Source organism: Poecilia latipinna, unplaced genomic scaffold (assembly GCF_001443285.1).
Source record: "Poecilia latipinna isolate Pla-1442-1.1 unplaced genomic scaffold, P_latipinna-1.0 Scaffold125, whole genome shotgun sequence".
Classification (NCBI taxonomy): Eukaryota; Metazoa; Chordata; class Actinopteri; order Cyprinodontiformes; family Poeciliidae; genus Poecilia; species Poecilia latipinna.
This window is the reverse complement of record NW_015112741.1, coordinates 438,365-454,401: the sequence shown is the minus strand read 5'-3', so window position 1 is coordinate 454,401 and position 16,037 is coordinate 438,365. Positions and strand designations below refer to the sequence as shown.

Sequence of the window (16,037 nt, the reverse complement as noted above, 5' to 3'; positions counted from 1 at the left end):
TGTTGGAAAGGAGACTGTATGAGGAGACGGATTCCTCGCTGCTTCTCATGTGTGGGAATCATCCACACTCTCCCACAGCGAGCTGCTGCTGCCTTCCACCAATCAAATGCCAAGGTTGGGGAGGTGGCTTGGTGAGGGGTTGATGGGGGTGAGACTGCTCAGAAATTCAGCCACCATGGGTGAATGACCGACACTGGCGCTGCTAGATGCAGAGAGAAAATATGGCATCTTCAGAAAAACCAAACGTCATGCTCTGTATCTTTGCAAATGGCCACTTTTATGATACATATAATGCTAATGTGGGGAAAAAAAACACAGAATCATTTTCCTGATCAATGCTTTTAAAATATTTGTCCATCAGGGTATATGTTTTGCATCATTTGCTTCCCCTCGACTAAGTAAGGATGATTTTCCGTATGTAGTTTGTTTTTAGTCAGCACAGTGTCATGAGGGCTGCTGACCTCCGTCTGACCTCAAGTAGGAGGAGGACACCAAGATGCTATGAAAGACCCTTGCTGTTGTTTTTTACTAGTGAAATTTATGTTTAGAACTAATTCTTTAAACCAAGATGTAAACTTCTCCGTAAAAGTTTGTTAATTAAATAAATCGGATAAGTTAGACTCCACACTTTTGCTTTGGAAAATATTTTTATCATTAATTCTTAATTTATTATCAATTCAAATTAGCGTTAAGAAACTTCTAAAACAGTATCACAAACATTTTACACTTAGCTGACAACATCATTAATTTGTCAATTGCAAACACTTTAGCTGTTTGCTTAGAGTTAATTAATTGAAATGCTTGTGGAACATTATTAGTACTTCAGGCACATTTATTTTGTGTACTGGACAAAAAGGAGAGCTCCCAGATGGAGGAAGTTAATATGATACAAAATTCCCTACTTATGTCTTATAAAGCATCAATAAAGTGAGAATATAATATAAATGCTAAATAAGAAGAAGCCCTTAAAATCACAGCATCATTTAGTTTGTAACAGTTGTAACATTGTATGGCTTTCACAATCAGGAACATAATAAACATTTTTTTCAAACTCTGTAAAAAATGTACACAAAGAAACAGAAAAAAAAAACAATAAATGACAAATAAAAGATAAGATTTGCCTGTGAATAAATGAAAGTGCAGAAAAACGTGTAAATTAGGAAAAGACTTGATTAAATTCCCAAATTGGTGTTAAATGAGGTGCTGATATTTATCTTTTCAAATCGGAGCTATATTTCACTATAACATAACACATATTGAAAAAAGAGAGAAGAAAACTTCACATCATTAAATTAATTTCTCACTTCTGAAATGAGGCAATTTGAGGTAAAAACCAATAAAAATTTTAATATTTCTCATTATTTTTTTTTTTAAAAGCAAATTGTTTTCCACGTATGGTTTTTTTTTTTTCCTCCAGCAGAAAAATAATAAAATGAAAAGGCGGAACAGCCAATCAATTCAGGAACCATTCATGATCGGGTCCTGGGATCCGGCTCCATGTTGAAATTTGTGTCATCACTGAAAAGAAAGCAAAATTACACAAACAGTCATGTTGAATGTTGTGCTCCAAATATGAAGGAAGCATGCAAAATAACCTCCCCAAAGACCTCTGACTCTTAGATTTACATGAATTTCAATAAGATTTGATCAAAGTCCAGAGTTCATCTTTCTATGATAGATGAGCTAATAGTAGATTTATTATCAGTGTAAACATGACATACACACATAGGCTGCTACATAAACCCAAGGTCACTTTGATGAGTCATACATGAAGGTGTTCTGCAGAAACCCCCATCAACAAACAGCACGAGAGAGAAACTTCACGTGGATTTACTGAGCAATGGATCACGTCAGCGTTTTATAATCGAGCCCGCACTGCGCGGCAGAGGCCTCTGTGTGAAGCCGCACTTTCTTCTCATGGTGTATTCCTCACATTAAAACATTGTACCGTAATCCCCATCAAGAGCAAAAGCAACGACCCACACCTTCTCTCCTTAAAGTGGACTCTGCTGCCGCCAAGAGGACAGTAAAATGGCAGCACGTTTTTAACTGTACAATGTGAATGTGAATCTTTATGACCAGATTACTTTAAGCTAATATACAGATGAATCAAATACTCACACGTCTTTGTTTCGCATGTGGTTGTTGTACTGCAGGATAGGTGGGATACTCTCTTCGTCCTCTGGCAACTGGAGACAAAGCAGCAACCGTCACAAACGTGTGGCATTAAAATCTGAGATTTTCTGCCCATTTTGTTCAACTTTGGAAACCAGAAAAGTTTTTGACACTAGCATACAGCACCAAATCGCCCGGAATTTGGTTTATGTAAATAAAAATAAAAGGAGCTGGGTATCAGGATAAAGGAACATAAATATAAATCCATGCCACACTGCAATTAAAATAGAACATTTTAAAAAATCAGATACTATTTGGTTTCACTTCACAATTATGAGCTTGTTTGTGCTGTTTGGCCACATTGCATCCCAATAAAATACACTGAAGTTTGTGTTTGTAATGTAACAAAATGTGGAAAGAAAAAAAAACACCCAGCAAATTTATGTTAAATTTACTGTTCCTATAATGGGTGTGAACATTTTTATTTTTTATCAGAATTATAAGTCCCTTTTATTTGAATATTTTCTCTTTATCAAAATTATTTTAAAAGTATAAACTGCCTGCCTCTTACCTCCCAGTAAGCTTCATCATCAAAGCAGTTGTCATCTGCTGGATCTCCCCAGATGGGTAATCTCAAGATGGCGCCTAGAATGACAAATAAAAGGCAAACTTATAATGTAAAAATATATAGTTTGTAAAGTGAAGCCATTGTGTTGCAACACAGGAAGATCCCAATCATTGTTTTTAAAGTTATTAATTCCCTACCGACTATCAAGCCTCCTCCTATACCGAAGATGAGAGCCACACAGAGGCCTCCGGCCTGGTGACCTCCCTGCTTTGTGGGCACCATGTTCGCAAAAGCATCTTTGAAGTCAAAAGTGTTCACCAACCTTTAATTGAAAACAAGACTTTTAATTTTGCTCTAGATCTGCAAAAAAAACAAAAAAACAAAAGACATTCACAGCAGCGTAACCTTCAGTTTAAATCGAATTAAGTTTCTGCTAATTTGTCTTTTTGTTTTCTCCTTATTAAAAAAGGGAACATACCCGTCATGGCCATAAACCGACTCTGACGCAGCTGCAGCAGTGATGGCTCCAACTATGCCACCTATAACACCTGGCATGGCATGGAGATTGTGGATCCCACACGTGTCTTGGATCTTCATGTACTTCTCCATGAAAGGCTGATGGAGGGATAAGAAGATGTTCACTGAGGTTATTAAAATCACAAAAGCCGGAGCTTATATAATACTTTATGATGGCTGCCAAATAAAGATCTTACAGTAATGTATATGTATCCAAGTGTGGAGATAATACCACAGCAGAAGCCAACAATGAGAGCTCCATAGGGCATCAGCATGAACTCAGCTGCTGTTCCTACTGCGACGCCTCCAGCAAGTGTTGAGTTCTGGATGTGAACCTGGGAAGCAAAACCCATTAAATTAAAGCAAAAGTATTTGATTTTAGTCCAAACGTTTACAATAAGAAAAGAGAAAATACTAAAAAATGTTGTGTTTGCTAGGTTTTTTTTTTATTGTTATTATTATTTGCTTTTCCTTACCATATCTAATTTTCCATGTTTCTGGAAGAGGCTTGACACAGCCACAGTAGTGAGCACAGTTGAGGCCAAAGCCAGGTAAGTGTTGATGGCCGCTCTGTGCTGCCCATCACCATGATCGGTGATTGCTGAGTTGAAGCTGGGCCAGAACATCCACAAGAAGAGGGTACCTGTGCAAATAAAAGGCAAAGTAATATGAGTGGACAAAGCAGAATAAGAACACAAACAGGAAAAAAAAATAAAAAATCAATGTAACACAATCTTTTGTACTAAACCCAGATTACCAATCATAGCAAAGACATCTGAATGATACACAGAGCCTTGCAAGCGTGAACTCTGGTCCATGTTGGGCCGATAGAGCATCCATGATATGGAAAGTCCATAGTAAGCTCCAAAAGTGTGGATCACCATGGAACCCCCAGCATCCCTGGCCTTAAGGAAGAAAAAGTAGTTTGAGGTTTACAAAAATTGCATATATTTATCAAGGAGATTAAAACACAGACCCAAAAAAAGCCTTTCTAAACTGTATTAATTACATTTCGGGTAACACTTCAAAACTTTTCCCTACAGAGACTTTCGATCTATTCTGGTTGAATATGAGTTATTTTGGAACATGGGCAAAAATTTCAGTCTGCAGATGTGCAAAACTGAATGAGGCATTCACCTGAAAGACTTGTAATGCAGCGACCACTGTTTCCACATAGTTCTGGGAGTAAAATGCAAATCCTATTCACAGTTTTCATATTTTTAAAGATTAAAAAACATCTTTTATTCTACTCTCCTATTATGCACTCTCTTTCAAATAAATCCTGTTAAATAGCCATCTGTTATATTTTCTAAGTGACATCAGATTAGGTTGTAGATGGGTGAACATAACCATTGCTTAGTTTACAGTAAACGGACAAATGTAATTAAAATCATTAGCAGTGTGTATGAACTGCAGCATTTATAAGGTGCAAATGTATTATGCCATCAAATTATTATCAGTATCAAATAATAGTTTTACCCCCTTGTCATAAAATTATTGTCAGCGTCTAATAATAATTTTTCCTCCAGTACTTTCTCCCCTTTATATATCTTGGAAAAACTCCTTTAATTGTCTCTCTCCATTTGAGAGCATGGCTATGGAAACTGAAGCCTGATTTTGCTTGCATGTTGATGGTGACAGACAGCCAAAATCGTAAAGAGAAAGAAAAAAAAAAGACAACTTACATGGATGAGATTCAAGATGATAAATTCCTCTACAGCAAAAAGTGTTATTCCAAACAGAGTCAAAACCATCAGCTGGACCGGGCTGACCTTTCCCAGCAGAGCACCGTATGCGATCAGGCAGCCGGCTACACAGAAATCTGCATTGATAAGGCTGAGCAGAGAAAACGAAGAGAACAAACAAGGTAACAGGAGATCAGCAGCAGGCTCACAGTATCTGTGATGGACTGTTTATCTTTAGCAAAAGTCCACATTGAAATTCATAAACCATAAGAATGTATATTTTTTTAAGCTCTGAAGTATGAGGGATCAAATTTCCTTCATTGTTACTGAGAGTCAGGCAGAAAACACACGTCTCACTTTGTTTGGCACACAGCGAGCTGGTGGCCCTTCAGCCATATCATCATTACTAAGCAGTGCAAGTTTTTCTTTGCCTTAAAGCCACAAACAGTTCATCAAAGGGACAAGAAGTATTTTTTTCTGGGAATCTGCCTGTTAAACTGGTTCCTCCAACCTCTTTTTTTTTTCTTTTTTCCATCTATGGAAACTATGCTGGTCAAAACATAGTCCCGCAGGATGTATTTCAAATAAAGATAAAAACAAATAGTTTACTGGATGACCTGATCAGGTTATTGACTTTTTTCACTTCAAGTTCTGTAATAGCACTGCTGTAAACTACAAACACTTTAAAATTAGCCAATTATAGCTACAGTGTTTACTTTTCAACTCCAATTTTGATCTTCCCATCAGTGTAGTCCAAGGAGTGGAACCAGCCCTGCATCAACAGCGCCCACTGGAGGCCGAAGCTGGCAATCAGGAAGTTGAAACCCACTCCACCGAAGCTGTAACGCTTCAGAAACGTCATCAGGAAACCGAACCCCACAAATATCATCACGTGTACGTCTTGGAAACCTGGAAAAGAAACAAGATGAGAATGGATAAATGGAAGCGATAAAATTAAAAGGTCCTTCATCTGAAACAGGACTTGCAACAAGCAACTTTCCAAGCAGAGCAGTCTGGTTTTAAAGGTAAAAAAAAAATGGGTAGCATAAAAAAGAACTTAGATGAGCAGAGAATGAGCAGAGAAAAACGTCAAATCAGTTCTCACAGAATTTCACCATTATTTGTTCCACTTGCCTTTTTTTGTTCCTGTTCTAAATCTTTTGGATTTAAAACATATTTACCTGGCCAATCAGAAGCAGAAGAATCACATATCTAGAGATTAGGGCAGAGTTTCAGAATTTATAATGTGTAAAGTACAGATTTATCCTTAGTCGAGATTATATTGAAATTACAAACTAATTACCTAACAGTGCAAGGTGTTAAAAATGTATACATTTCATCCTATTGACTGTAAGTCAGAACTGGAAGGATAACCGTTGTCAGGTGTTCAAACAAATAACGATGTAATAGATATGCCCTTCCCAGCAAATAAAGGCACGCATCGTCTGTATGCTGACTAAACTTGCTTAGAAAAGCATTACTGATGTGAACTGCACCATCGCATGAAACAACACTGAATGCAAAATATATCTCCTTGCTGGCACAGCTACAAGGAGAGACATGTTGCAAGTGAAGCTTGGATAAGACATATTCCAAAACAAAATGCCAGGAGAAAAATTTGTCCAAAATTGACTCATTTGTCAAATGTGTACAATGCTGTCCAACCAACACAAAAATAACTCCCCACCAGAGAGAAATGATGAAAGAGGAGTCTTATTTCTGCTTTGATAACACCAGAGAACTGCTCATATGAATTCAAAACAGTGGCAAGTTGTTTAACAGAAAAATGTCAGGGTTGTTTGGAGATCACAGTGACATAATGACCAAAAGTTTTTGAGTCCTTATGGCTTAAAATAAAACATATCTGATACCTAGTTTCAAATACTTTGAAATAAATTAAAGCTAGTTTCAAATGCTTTGAAACTAGCTCTAATTTCTTTATGACGTGCTTCTTAAATACCAAGCGTTTGTGTAATGGTCCAGTGGCTCTGCCCAAATCTAAAAGTGCAAAATGAGCTTGAAAATTGGAGAGCAGACTAAGAAAGGACTGAAGAAGGATCTGATCCCAATTTTTTGAAACTTTAACTGAGAACTGAGGTAAACATCTATATTCCAGGTATTCCTCTTCAGAGATGAGTGATGTTCCTTTTCAGAGTACTTCCCCCCCCCCCAACCTAAAAATTAGAGAACACTTCAAATGTTATTAAACTTTGCTTTTCCTATCTAAATGCTCTTACCAAATGCATTTCCTAAGTGGATACAAAGCCCCACATGGATGAATCTATGTTCCAGCAGAGAACCAGTTCAGGCTCCACAGATAGTTTGCTTTAATAACATGCCTCCTCAATGCAGGTTGGCACAAGGGCGTATTAGATACAAGCGAGGTGTCATGTGAAGATGACTCAAGGACTCAAGCATCATGGTGCTTGTTTATTTTTCCATGAACTTAAAAGCTTATTTAAGGGGTACTGTGGTGGTGCAGAGGCTAAGCACAACCCACATATGGAGGCCTTAGTCCTCGATGTGGCCGTCGCAGGTTCAATTCCCAGCTTGGCAACTTTTGCCGCATGTGTTACCCACTTTTCTGTCAATTCACTATCAAATAAAGGCCACTAGAGCCAATGAAACTTTTTTTTTAAAAACTTAAGATCATGGGAACTTATGATATAGCACATTTAATTTAATTAGGAGTTTTGGTAACACTTTATTTGAAGGGGGTGAATAAGACTGACATGACACTTTCATAAACATGACATAACACCTGTCATGAACATGAATAAGCCTTCATGAATATTTATGACTGTTGTCATAAAGCGTCATTCGGTAAATTATGACACTTTTAATACAAAGTTGACATTATTCAAAATGTCTGTTATGACAACTTGACATTAACCCAGAAATCATTACTGATATAAATTTGTTATAAAAGTATTATTGATTGCACTTGAAAAATTAGGTAACTTTATGTTATTAAAGGTAAAGTTTAAACAGTAATGATTTACTGGTTAATGTCAAATTGTCATAACAAAGACATTTTGAATAATGTCAACTTTGTATTAAAAGTGTCATAATTTACCGAATGACGCTTTATAACAACAGTCATAAATATTCATGAAGGCTTATTCATGAACATGACAGGTGTTATGTCATGTTTATGAAAGTGTCATGACAGTCTTATTCACCACCCTTCAAATAAAGTGTTACCGAAGTTTTTAAAAAAAAAAACAAATTTATACATTGATGCACCAACAAGGCAAAAACCTAAAAAGAAACAATAGAAGAGAAAAAAAAAGTTAGAAATAGAAAAATGCCATTAAGGACTGTAAATTGAGGGAGGAAATTAAATGAAACATGGTATGGTGATACAGCCGTATCTTGTTTTAGGACAAACAGCCTGAATCAAAACATGGATGCCGGCATCTGCCAGTCAGTTTTACTTGTGTCACAACATCACAACTGCCTGACACATCACACGACACCATATGTTCCGCCTGCCCTGTGAAACACCAACGTCTGCATTGTAAAGCCAAAACAATCTCCCACTGCTTCAGTTTCCACAGACGAAGGGTTCTGTTTGGTTTAGAAACTGAGCTCCATGGGATTATGTTTATGTTATATAATGTCAGAATGCATCATGGAGATAGATTTATGATAAACAGAAATTGACACTGCAGACGTTCTGTGTAGAACAAAACAACCACACCCATGTAAAACAGTCTCAAATGCACACTTCTACAGAATCCAAACAAAAGTTACATAAGGAAAATGAAACAAAGGAAAAGCAGTGAGTCCGGAGATGTGAGGCGTAGAAAAAATAGAGATAAAATCCCAGAGGAATGAAAACCCCCGTGGGAGACATGCAGAAGCAGGCATCAGATCTTTGTCAGCAATTCAGAATATGAAAAGTCATCACAATATGATACCTGGCACTAATTTGATATTACCAATGATAAAGTAATAAATAAAAAAAAGTATTTAACCTGTAAGATGTGGAAAAATGTTGAGTTTTTTTGGCTTCCCTTGTTAGCAAATGATAAAATAGAAAAGAAAACTCAGAAAATATTAACTTGAGTAAATAGTTAAATAGGTTTACTTACTTGGATATCTGAAGTAGAAGTCATTCTGTATGTCAGTCAAATTATTATGTTTTCTGTGCTCAATCCAGTGTGGGTCTGATTCTTCATCATATCGAATAAAAACCCCAAACAGAATGATCATGGCTATCTGCCACACCACGCACACTGCCGGCAGACTTAAGCGAACATTAGTATTCTTCGTGCGGTCGCACATATCCCTGAAGCTCTGAGCAGCCCCCATGTTGGCTGCTTTTACTGTCGCAAATTTTCCAGGTGTCGGAGACCCCGAAAGCTTCAACGTCTCAGCTGAGCTGCTGTCTGAAAAGCCCAGAGCATCTTCAAGCTCCAGCTCAGGTTTAAGAGGAATCCAGTCTAAGGACACTCCCACAGGGACGCCTCCCTCCCTGCATATGGAACATACCTAACTCTTTTCGGGGACATTTTTTCTTTACTTTTAATATTGACTGTATAGACATGTTTTTGCTACCAACATCGATGAAGCCTCAACAATTTTTTAGGATGTTTTGCCGGAAGAAAGGTGGTTCACGGTTCAATATAAATGGCAAATCCCATTCTTTATTCTCAACATATGAAGTGATGTGGTCAACCACCTCCTCCCTTAATACAAACAATGAAAGGTACAAAGCCGTTTCTTTAAAACCTGTCTTTAACACCTGTTCCCTCTTCCTGCATGTACTATTCTTTATTCAACTTTTAGAAAAAGAAAAAAGAAATCTCCATTGTGAACATGCCGTCCTGTAAAGCATAAATAGTGAATTATAATTTTCTGTGTTGACTGGGGAGTCATAGTGTCAAGCTGAAAAAAGAAACAATAAATTGTAGGCTGGCCATTGAGACTTTTTTTTTCTTTCTGTACCTTAAGAAAAGAAAAATGTAAAATTAAAAATTTAGGATCGGAGCAACTTTAATCCAAGGTCATCACAATATGACCATGAGCAGACTAGTGGCTGAGGAAAACATTTTGGGACACAAAGCACCAGTCAAACTTTGGCACCTTTTGCTTTTAGCATGTTGACTAAGTCTCCAAATATTGTTTAAACTAGTGTACAAAACAGAAATACAGTGTACTGTTTGCATTACAAATAAAGGGGGGAAGGAAGAAGTATAATGGGCAGAGTGTCACCTTTTCAGTTGGAAAACAAATTTTGTTCTACATTTTGACTGATGAGTACAACAAAACAGAGATCAATATTTAAATGGTTCGTCCTAATTTCTTCACATGCACAATGTGTATAATGTGCATTTTGATGACATGCCGTTTTCTTTCATATGTAACGGATCATCTCCTGACACCTAAGCAGAGGGATGAGGTGCCTGAGATATTAGTGTAAGTCCTTGGTCTGCAGTGTTCCTCCACCAGGCTACATTTAGTTTTCATGGTGACCCGCTGGTTTGCTGGAAGTTGTAAATAATACATACTGTTTACTACTAACAGACGAACACAGGGGGCATCATGATTGATTTAGCCAAATGTAAACGTAAATGTAAAAAGGCCGCAGCAAATTTGCGCACAACCATTCTCAAAAGCGAAGACGTTACATAAATAAATGAGAAATTCTTGTATTCTTCTGACACCTGATGTCAATATTTATTTTTAAAGATGCAAAATAACTATGTCTCTGTGCATTGGTGGCTTTAATACTTGACTACTTCAAGTATTAAAATAATTTAAGCTTAAGAGGTGAAAGTGGGTCGACGTGTCTCTACAATGCTGTTATTGAAGAATGTCTGACTGTGTACTAGAGAAAAGTTTAGAGCCCATAAAGCTTAGCATGAAAAAATAAAGCTGAAAAATCTTTACATTAATAATAATAATAATACTTGTCTCTTATTTTTTTTTGGTATTTTTCTTACAGTTTACAGTTTTAATTTGCCATCCAATCAAAATCTGTGTGCATCTGGCTTAATTTCAGACAAGGCATCAGCTCAATCAATCAACCAATCAGCCGAAAAATGAATCAGATGAAAAATAAAACAGAAAAACAAACTTGAACATGAATCAATCACTTGCTAGTCAATGATCCATTTATAATGCATTGTCTGTTAGCTGTGCCATTTCCATCGTTTTATACAACTATGAGAAAGAACACTGTTCACCTCATCACCAGAAGACCTTTATGTCCTGTGAGCAGGTCGCAGGTATTCATGAAATGAATGCCAAAGCTGTTCTTTCATCAACTGGTAACCAGAAATATTACAAAGAACGTACTATGTGGGTTTTCTCTGAATTATTAGGTAAACACACACACACACTGTGTGATAAATGTTGATGTCTGGGTGATTTAGTAATTTCTCAAAGCGAATGTATAGTAATTCCAGTTTTGCGATAGACAACACAAAAGGCAGAGGAATGGATGTTTACACATCCATTTACATTGGCTACAATGTACACCAAGTGTTACGTCAGAAAAATCAAACAAGTGAGACTTTGAAAAGAACAGGAGCTACAAAACGTCACATGCTTATTCTTTTTCCATTGAAACTACAATGATTACCATAAATCTCCAGAGCTGCTGAGAACTAAAGAGAAGAAAAGACAAAGCAATGTTTAACAAACAGCTTATAGTAAATAAAGTCATTACCTAGTGACTTTTATGGAAGAATTCAAAATGTGATACCGTCAACTCCTTTAAATGATGCCAAAACAAGTCTGGGAAGTAATTTTTTTTTTTTTTTTTTTGAAAAATCAGTGTACCTTACGATGTCCGGCTTATTCTGATTGAACAAAGCATGTTTAAATGGGTTATGTAAAGTAAATCAGGGGGTTTCAGATATGAAGCAAACCGATTATAGTGTTTGATTTAAAAAAAAAATTAGAGTAACCGCAGAGGTTACTCTGGGGTTGTTTTTTTTTTCACTGGTATAAGTCATTAAAAAAAAAAAAAGAAAATCCCAAATGCAAACATCCACTGAGCAAAGAATCAGCTGGCCTCTTTTATTCATCTAGATACTAAGAAGTTCAAGGCTGAGATATATTTTTCTCCACATTAAAGAAAAAAGATTTAAATAGTGTGAAAAATACGCTGCTGCTTGATGCTTGAATAGATAAAGACCATGTTGAGAGCTCCCTGATGAAGACCTTCATTAAAGTGAGCAGCTATATGCTCAATGATCCTACAAAGTCATGCTGCTGCCTAGGTGAGGTCATTCTAGCGGGTAATGTGTTTACCTGGGGTGATGTGTGGCACTGAGAGGTGTTCACGAGTTAACAAGAATCTTCTGTTCATAAATGGTATCCCCAGGAGTTTGAAGCGTCCACGGCGTTTTGACTAAAGTCCGAGAGGTTAGAGTCCTTGTCAAACGGCGTTTTGACTCAAGTCCAAAGGGTTGGAGTCCCAGTTGATGGCGTCTCAACTAAAGTTCTACAGCTTTTTATTTCTCTTTCTCACTATTTACGTTTAATGTTTTTTTTAAATCTCTTTCTCACTGTTTAGTACATGCTGTTTTTTTTTTATTATGTAAAGCACTTTGAAATGCCTTGCTGCTGAAATGTGCTATACAAATAAAATTTGATTGATTGATTGAAGCCAGGATCTACGGCAGACAATCAAGAACAGAAAGGCAAAGCATCTTAAATTTGCCAAAAAACATCTAGATGATAGTTTATGAAAATATTTTGAGGACTATTGAGACAAATGCGTAACCTTTTAGAAGGTGTGGGTTAGGTTGCAACTGGAAAAAAAAAAACCTTAACAGGATCTCAGAAAAAATTGTACTGACAACCAAACCTCATGATGATAGTGTGGGGCTGATCTGATGGCTATCAGAAAATCCTGAAGGAGTTTTTTATTTTTTGTCAATACCAACAAACTGTGAAGCTTTGGTATCTTTACTCAAGATAGTCATACAATGAAACTATCATACCAGCCCATGTCAAGTCACAAATTTCAGATGCCACATTAATAGAAACGGTAATTTAACAGTAATGTGATTCTGCCAACAGGTCAGCAAAAATGTTAAGAAATTGTTTAATTTCTGTCAGTCATAAACCATTTCCTAACAAATTAGCAGCTTTCAGCTTTTCTACAATGCAGTCCAGCATCAACACAACCATTCAACGTGACAACTGTTTTTTCATTTGCCTGTATAAACTGTACATTTTACGGCCAATTAAACATCCGGGTTTCTATTTGTTCAACTGAGTCATTCCTTCAAGTCTCATATGACTTTTGCCTGGAGAAAATGTTAAGGAACTACATGCAACAGTATCCTTATGCTTATTAAAACACTCTCAGTAGAACTATGAGGTTTCTAAGTCAGGATAAAGACCTTATACACAACCAGCTTCCTTAAGCTATTACTTAATGGGATAAAATCAGTCAGTAAACTAAAATAAAATGCTCATTATTTTCAGGATATTGGTGTTGAAGATAACAATATCCTGAAAATATAAAAATGTTAGAAATAATTCCAACTTATTTTTAGAATTAATTCTTCTGTTGGGTTTATTATTTCTAATAACTTTACTTTTGGTAGGGCATCTATTGATTTACTGTTTATGATGCAGAGCTCCTAAATATTTTTTATTTAAATTTTCAGACTTAAATGTCTTGATTTTTCTTTCAGTTTATTTATTTACTGTGAGTCTTACTGAGGGCGGAGGACCCTTTTGTGTTTGTTCTTTTTGTATTATAGTGATATGTTTGAAAATGTGGGTTCATTAAAATGGAAAAAAAAATCCATCAGTTCGTATTGTTCAGCTTTATGTTCCAGTTTTTGTTTTTGTTTTTTCAATTTGTTTTGCTTATTTTTGCATCTTGACTAATCTTCAGTTTGATTTCAAAAACTGTAACACTTAAGTTTTCAAATGAAGACTAGATTATGGTATATCAAATCCAGATTTATTTACACACCTTCAATTGTTGAAACTTCTTCTATTAGAGACATTATTTTTAATGTTTTGACACCAAACCTGAGTAAGAACCACAGAACAAGTTTCCAACCCTGATCTCAGGGGGTCTCGGTACCCTCTTAGGCTAAATCTGATATTTAAACAAAAGTGCATTTATTAGTAGACTTCAGTCAGCAACCCAACAGCAAAAGCATTAGCAACTCATTAGCTGATGCTGAAGTTTTGGAGTTTTACTCACTGCATTGAATCTTTAAGTCTTTCAAGACGTATTCCAGGCTTTAGTGAGTCAGTAAGTGTTTAACAAGCTGTTCTTCCAGTTTGTGAAGCTCATCATCAGGCAGAAGATACTTCTGAACTATACTGATGACCTCTCTCTCAGTTGTACACTCAAAGTCCTTTTTGTTTTTAAAAGGTAGATGCCCTGCTAACTCACAGAGTGCAACATTAAAGGCAGATTCCTCTTTGGCACCGAAGCAGGATGTTCTGGGCCAAATAGCTATACGCACACCTTTTCTTAGACAGTGCTCCTTTGCAGTCTGCATTTGACCACTTGGTGGGCATCCTCTGGTCAGGAACAGGTTGTGAGCGATGTTTTCACCCACAAAAAAGTCTGTCACTTCACAGATCGTTCTTGCTGCCGTCTCCACCTCTTCGGATTCTGTATAGAGCAAAAATCCAACCGGAAAATCCTGGATGCGAAAAAAATTCTTCTCGGGTATCAAAGGCTTAACCAGGCTGGATTCAATCTTCAGCTCATGGTCCAGGTAATAACCATGAAGGTGTAAGTGATTAACAGATGCAAATGCTCCCAGGCTGTTAAACCCCACACGGAAACCTGGGCTGGAGCTGAGGAGCACAGACTCGATACCGACCTGGACAGCAGCTCTTGTCAGGATCTGTGGTAAACAGAGGGACGGATCTGGAACAAGAAGACAGTGTCCAAACTCCAAAGGGCTAACATTGATCAACACAACCATCCTGCAAGTTTGAGGCAACTGGTCATCAGGTACATCTCTTCCTCCACATGTGTCCTTCATCATTTCAAACAGAATTTCTTCTGCATTTATTTTGTTGAAGTTAAACTGGCTGGGATTAAACTCTTGCTGAATGCTCAGTATCTCCTGAGGCTTCCTCCTCTCGATTCCACGTTGAACATTGAGCTGAGCGACGTAACCATTCGACCCTGGTAGGATACGCGTTTCTAAATCGCCTAGATGGTAGCGGAAGAGTCCTCTGTCCATCCTGTCTGTCCAGCCATCTCTGATGAGCGAGTCAAGCTTGGAAGGTGGTGGACGGGTTTCTCTTTTCTGAAGCACATCTGTGACAAAATCCTGAGTGCTGTACACAAACTGAGGCAGCATGGTTGGATCTGTTAGTGAGCAGAACAAATGAAATACACAATATTCAAGTGGTCAGTGGTTTCTATTATCTTATTACTAATATTTTAAATTATTTTAAGTCAGGACGATCTTTAACTGTATGTGAATTTGTTGTACTGTTGGATTTTTTTTTAGCTAAACAAGCTGTTAAAATTTCGTCTGTGTCATTGACTGACACAAAACGAAGTTTTAACTCTTTTTTATTACCTTACCTTTGTGTAAGGACACCAAGAGGCTGCTTCATGAACACTTCAGAAGATGTAAACTACTTCAAAGTTCAGAACTATGTCCTATTCAAATTAAATTAAGCACATTTGATGCGGTAAGTGTAACACCAGGAAGCTGACCTAGCTAAGTTTTACGCTTTCCTTTTCCGATGCTCACTTCCTGTCTTCAGAATAAAAGCTCACTGAAGAAAAATGTAATATGACTTGATTACGTTTTTTCAAGTCAGTGTTATATAATATCTGTGTTACATAATATCTGTGTTATCAGTAATTACTGGACTTACATTAGAGAAAATAGTATAAAACTTAAACTCCTGAAACATTTTTGTTTCAATGCCAGCCAATGTATTCTTTGCATTTAGTGAAGATTAGTTTTTTGTGCATGATTTGTAGACAAAATAAATGTTCTGCCAGACTTAATGTTGTTAAAGGACTATTTGAGACAAGCATATTTCCATTTGAATACCTTAAAAATAATGTTTTACCATTTTATCAGTGTATATTTGTGTATGACTTCATGAAATAACTTATGAAGCTAAACAAGGATCTTTGTTTTAGCTATAGTGTTTAGGCTTTACGTAATCTTCTACTTATATGT

General features: G+C 36.7%; 2 protein-coding genes across 3 annotated transcripts; both read right to left on the bottom strand.

The window, feature by feature from the left end:
- Positions 1-643: 643 nt before the first annotated feature.
- On the bottom strand, positions 644-9,345 carry rhcgb (Rh family, C glycoprotein b). Its single transcript, XM_015028471.1, has 11 exons — positions 8,982-9,345; positions 5,601-5,793; positions 4,885-5,035; positions 3,957-4,104; positions 3,676-3,842; positions 3,397-3,534; positions 3,162-3,298; positions 2,881-3,005; positions 2,687-2,760; positions 2,122-2,189; positions 644-1,518 (listed from the first exon to the last, which is right to left on the bottom strand). The coding sequence occupies exons 1-11, from the start codon at positions 9,199-9,201 to the stop codon at positions 1,470-1,472; spliced, it is 1,470 nt and encodes a 489-aa protein (XP_014883957.1). The 5' UTR covers positions 9,202-9,345; the 3' UTR covers positions 644-1,469.
- Positions 9,346-12,794: 3,449 nt separating this feature from the next.
- gdpgp1 (GDP-D-glucose phosphorylase 1) lies at positions 12,795-15,602 on the bottom strand. Of its 2 annotated transcripts, XM_015028470.1 has the most exons (3): positions 15,425-15,602; positions 14,064-15,202; positions 12,795-13,126 (listed from the first exon to the last, which is right to left on the bottom strand). In XM_015028470.1, the coding sequence occupies exon 2, from the start codon at positions 15,192-15,194 to the stop codon at positions 14,112-14,114; it is 1,083 nt and encodes a 360-aa protein (XP_014883956.1). In that variant the 5' UTR covers positions 15,195-15,202; positions 15,425-15,602; the 3' UTR covers positions 12,795-13,126; positions 14,064-14,111. The 2 variants fall into 2 exon arrangements, with proteins under 2 accessions (XP_014883956.1, XP_014883955.1); XM_015028469.1 differs by lacking the exon at positions 12,795-13,126 and having other exon boundaries at positions 13,801-15,202.
- Positions 15,603-16,037: the final 435 nt, after the last annotated feature.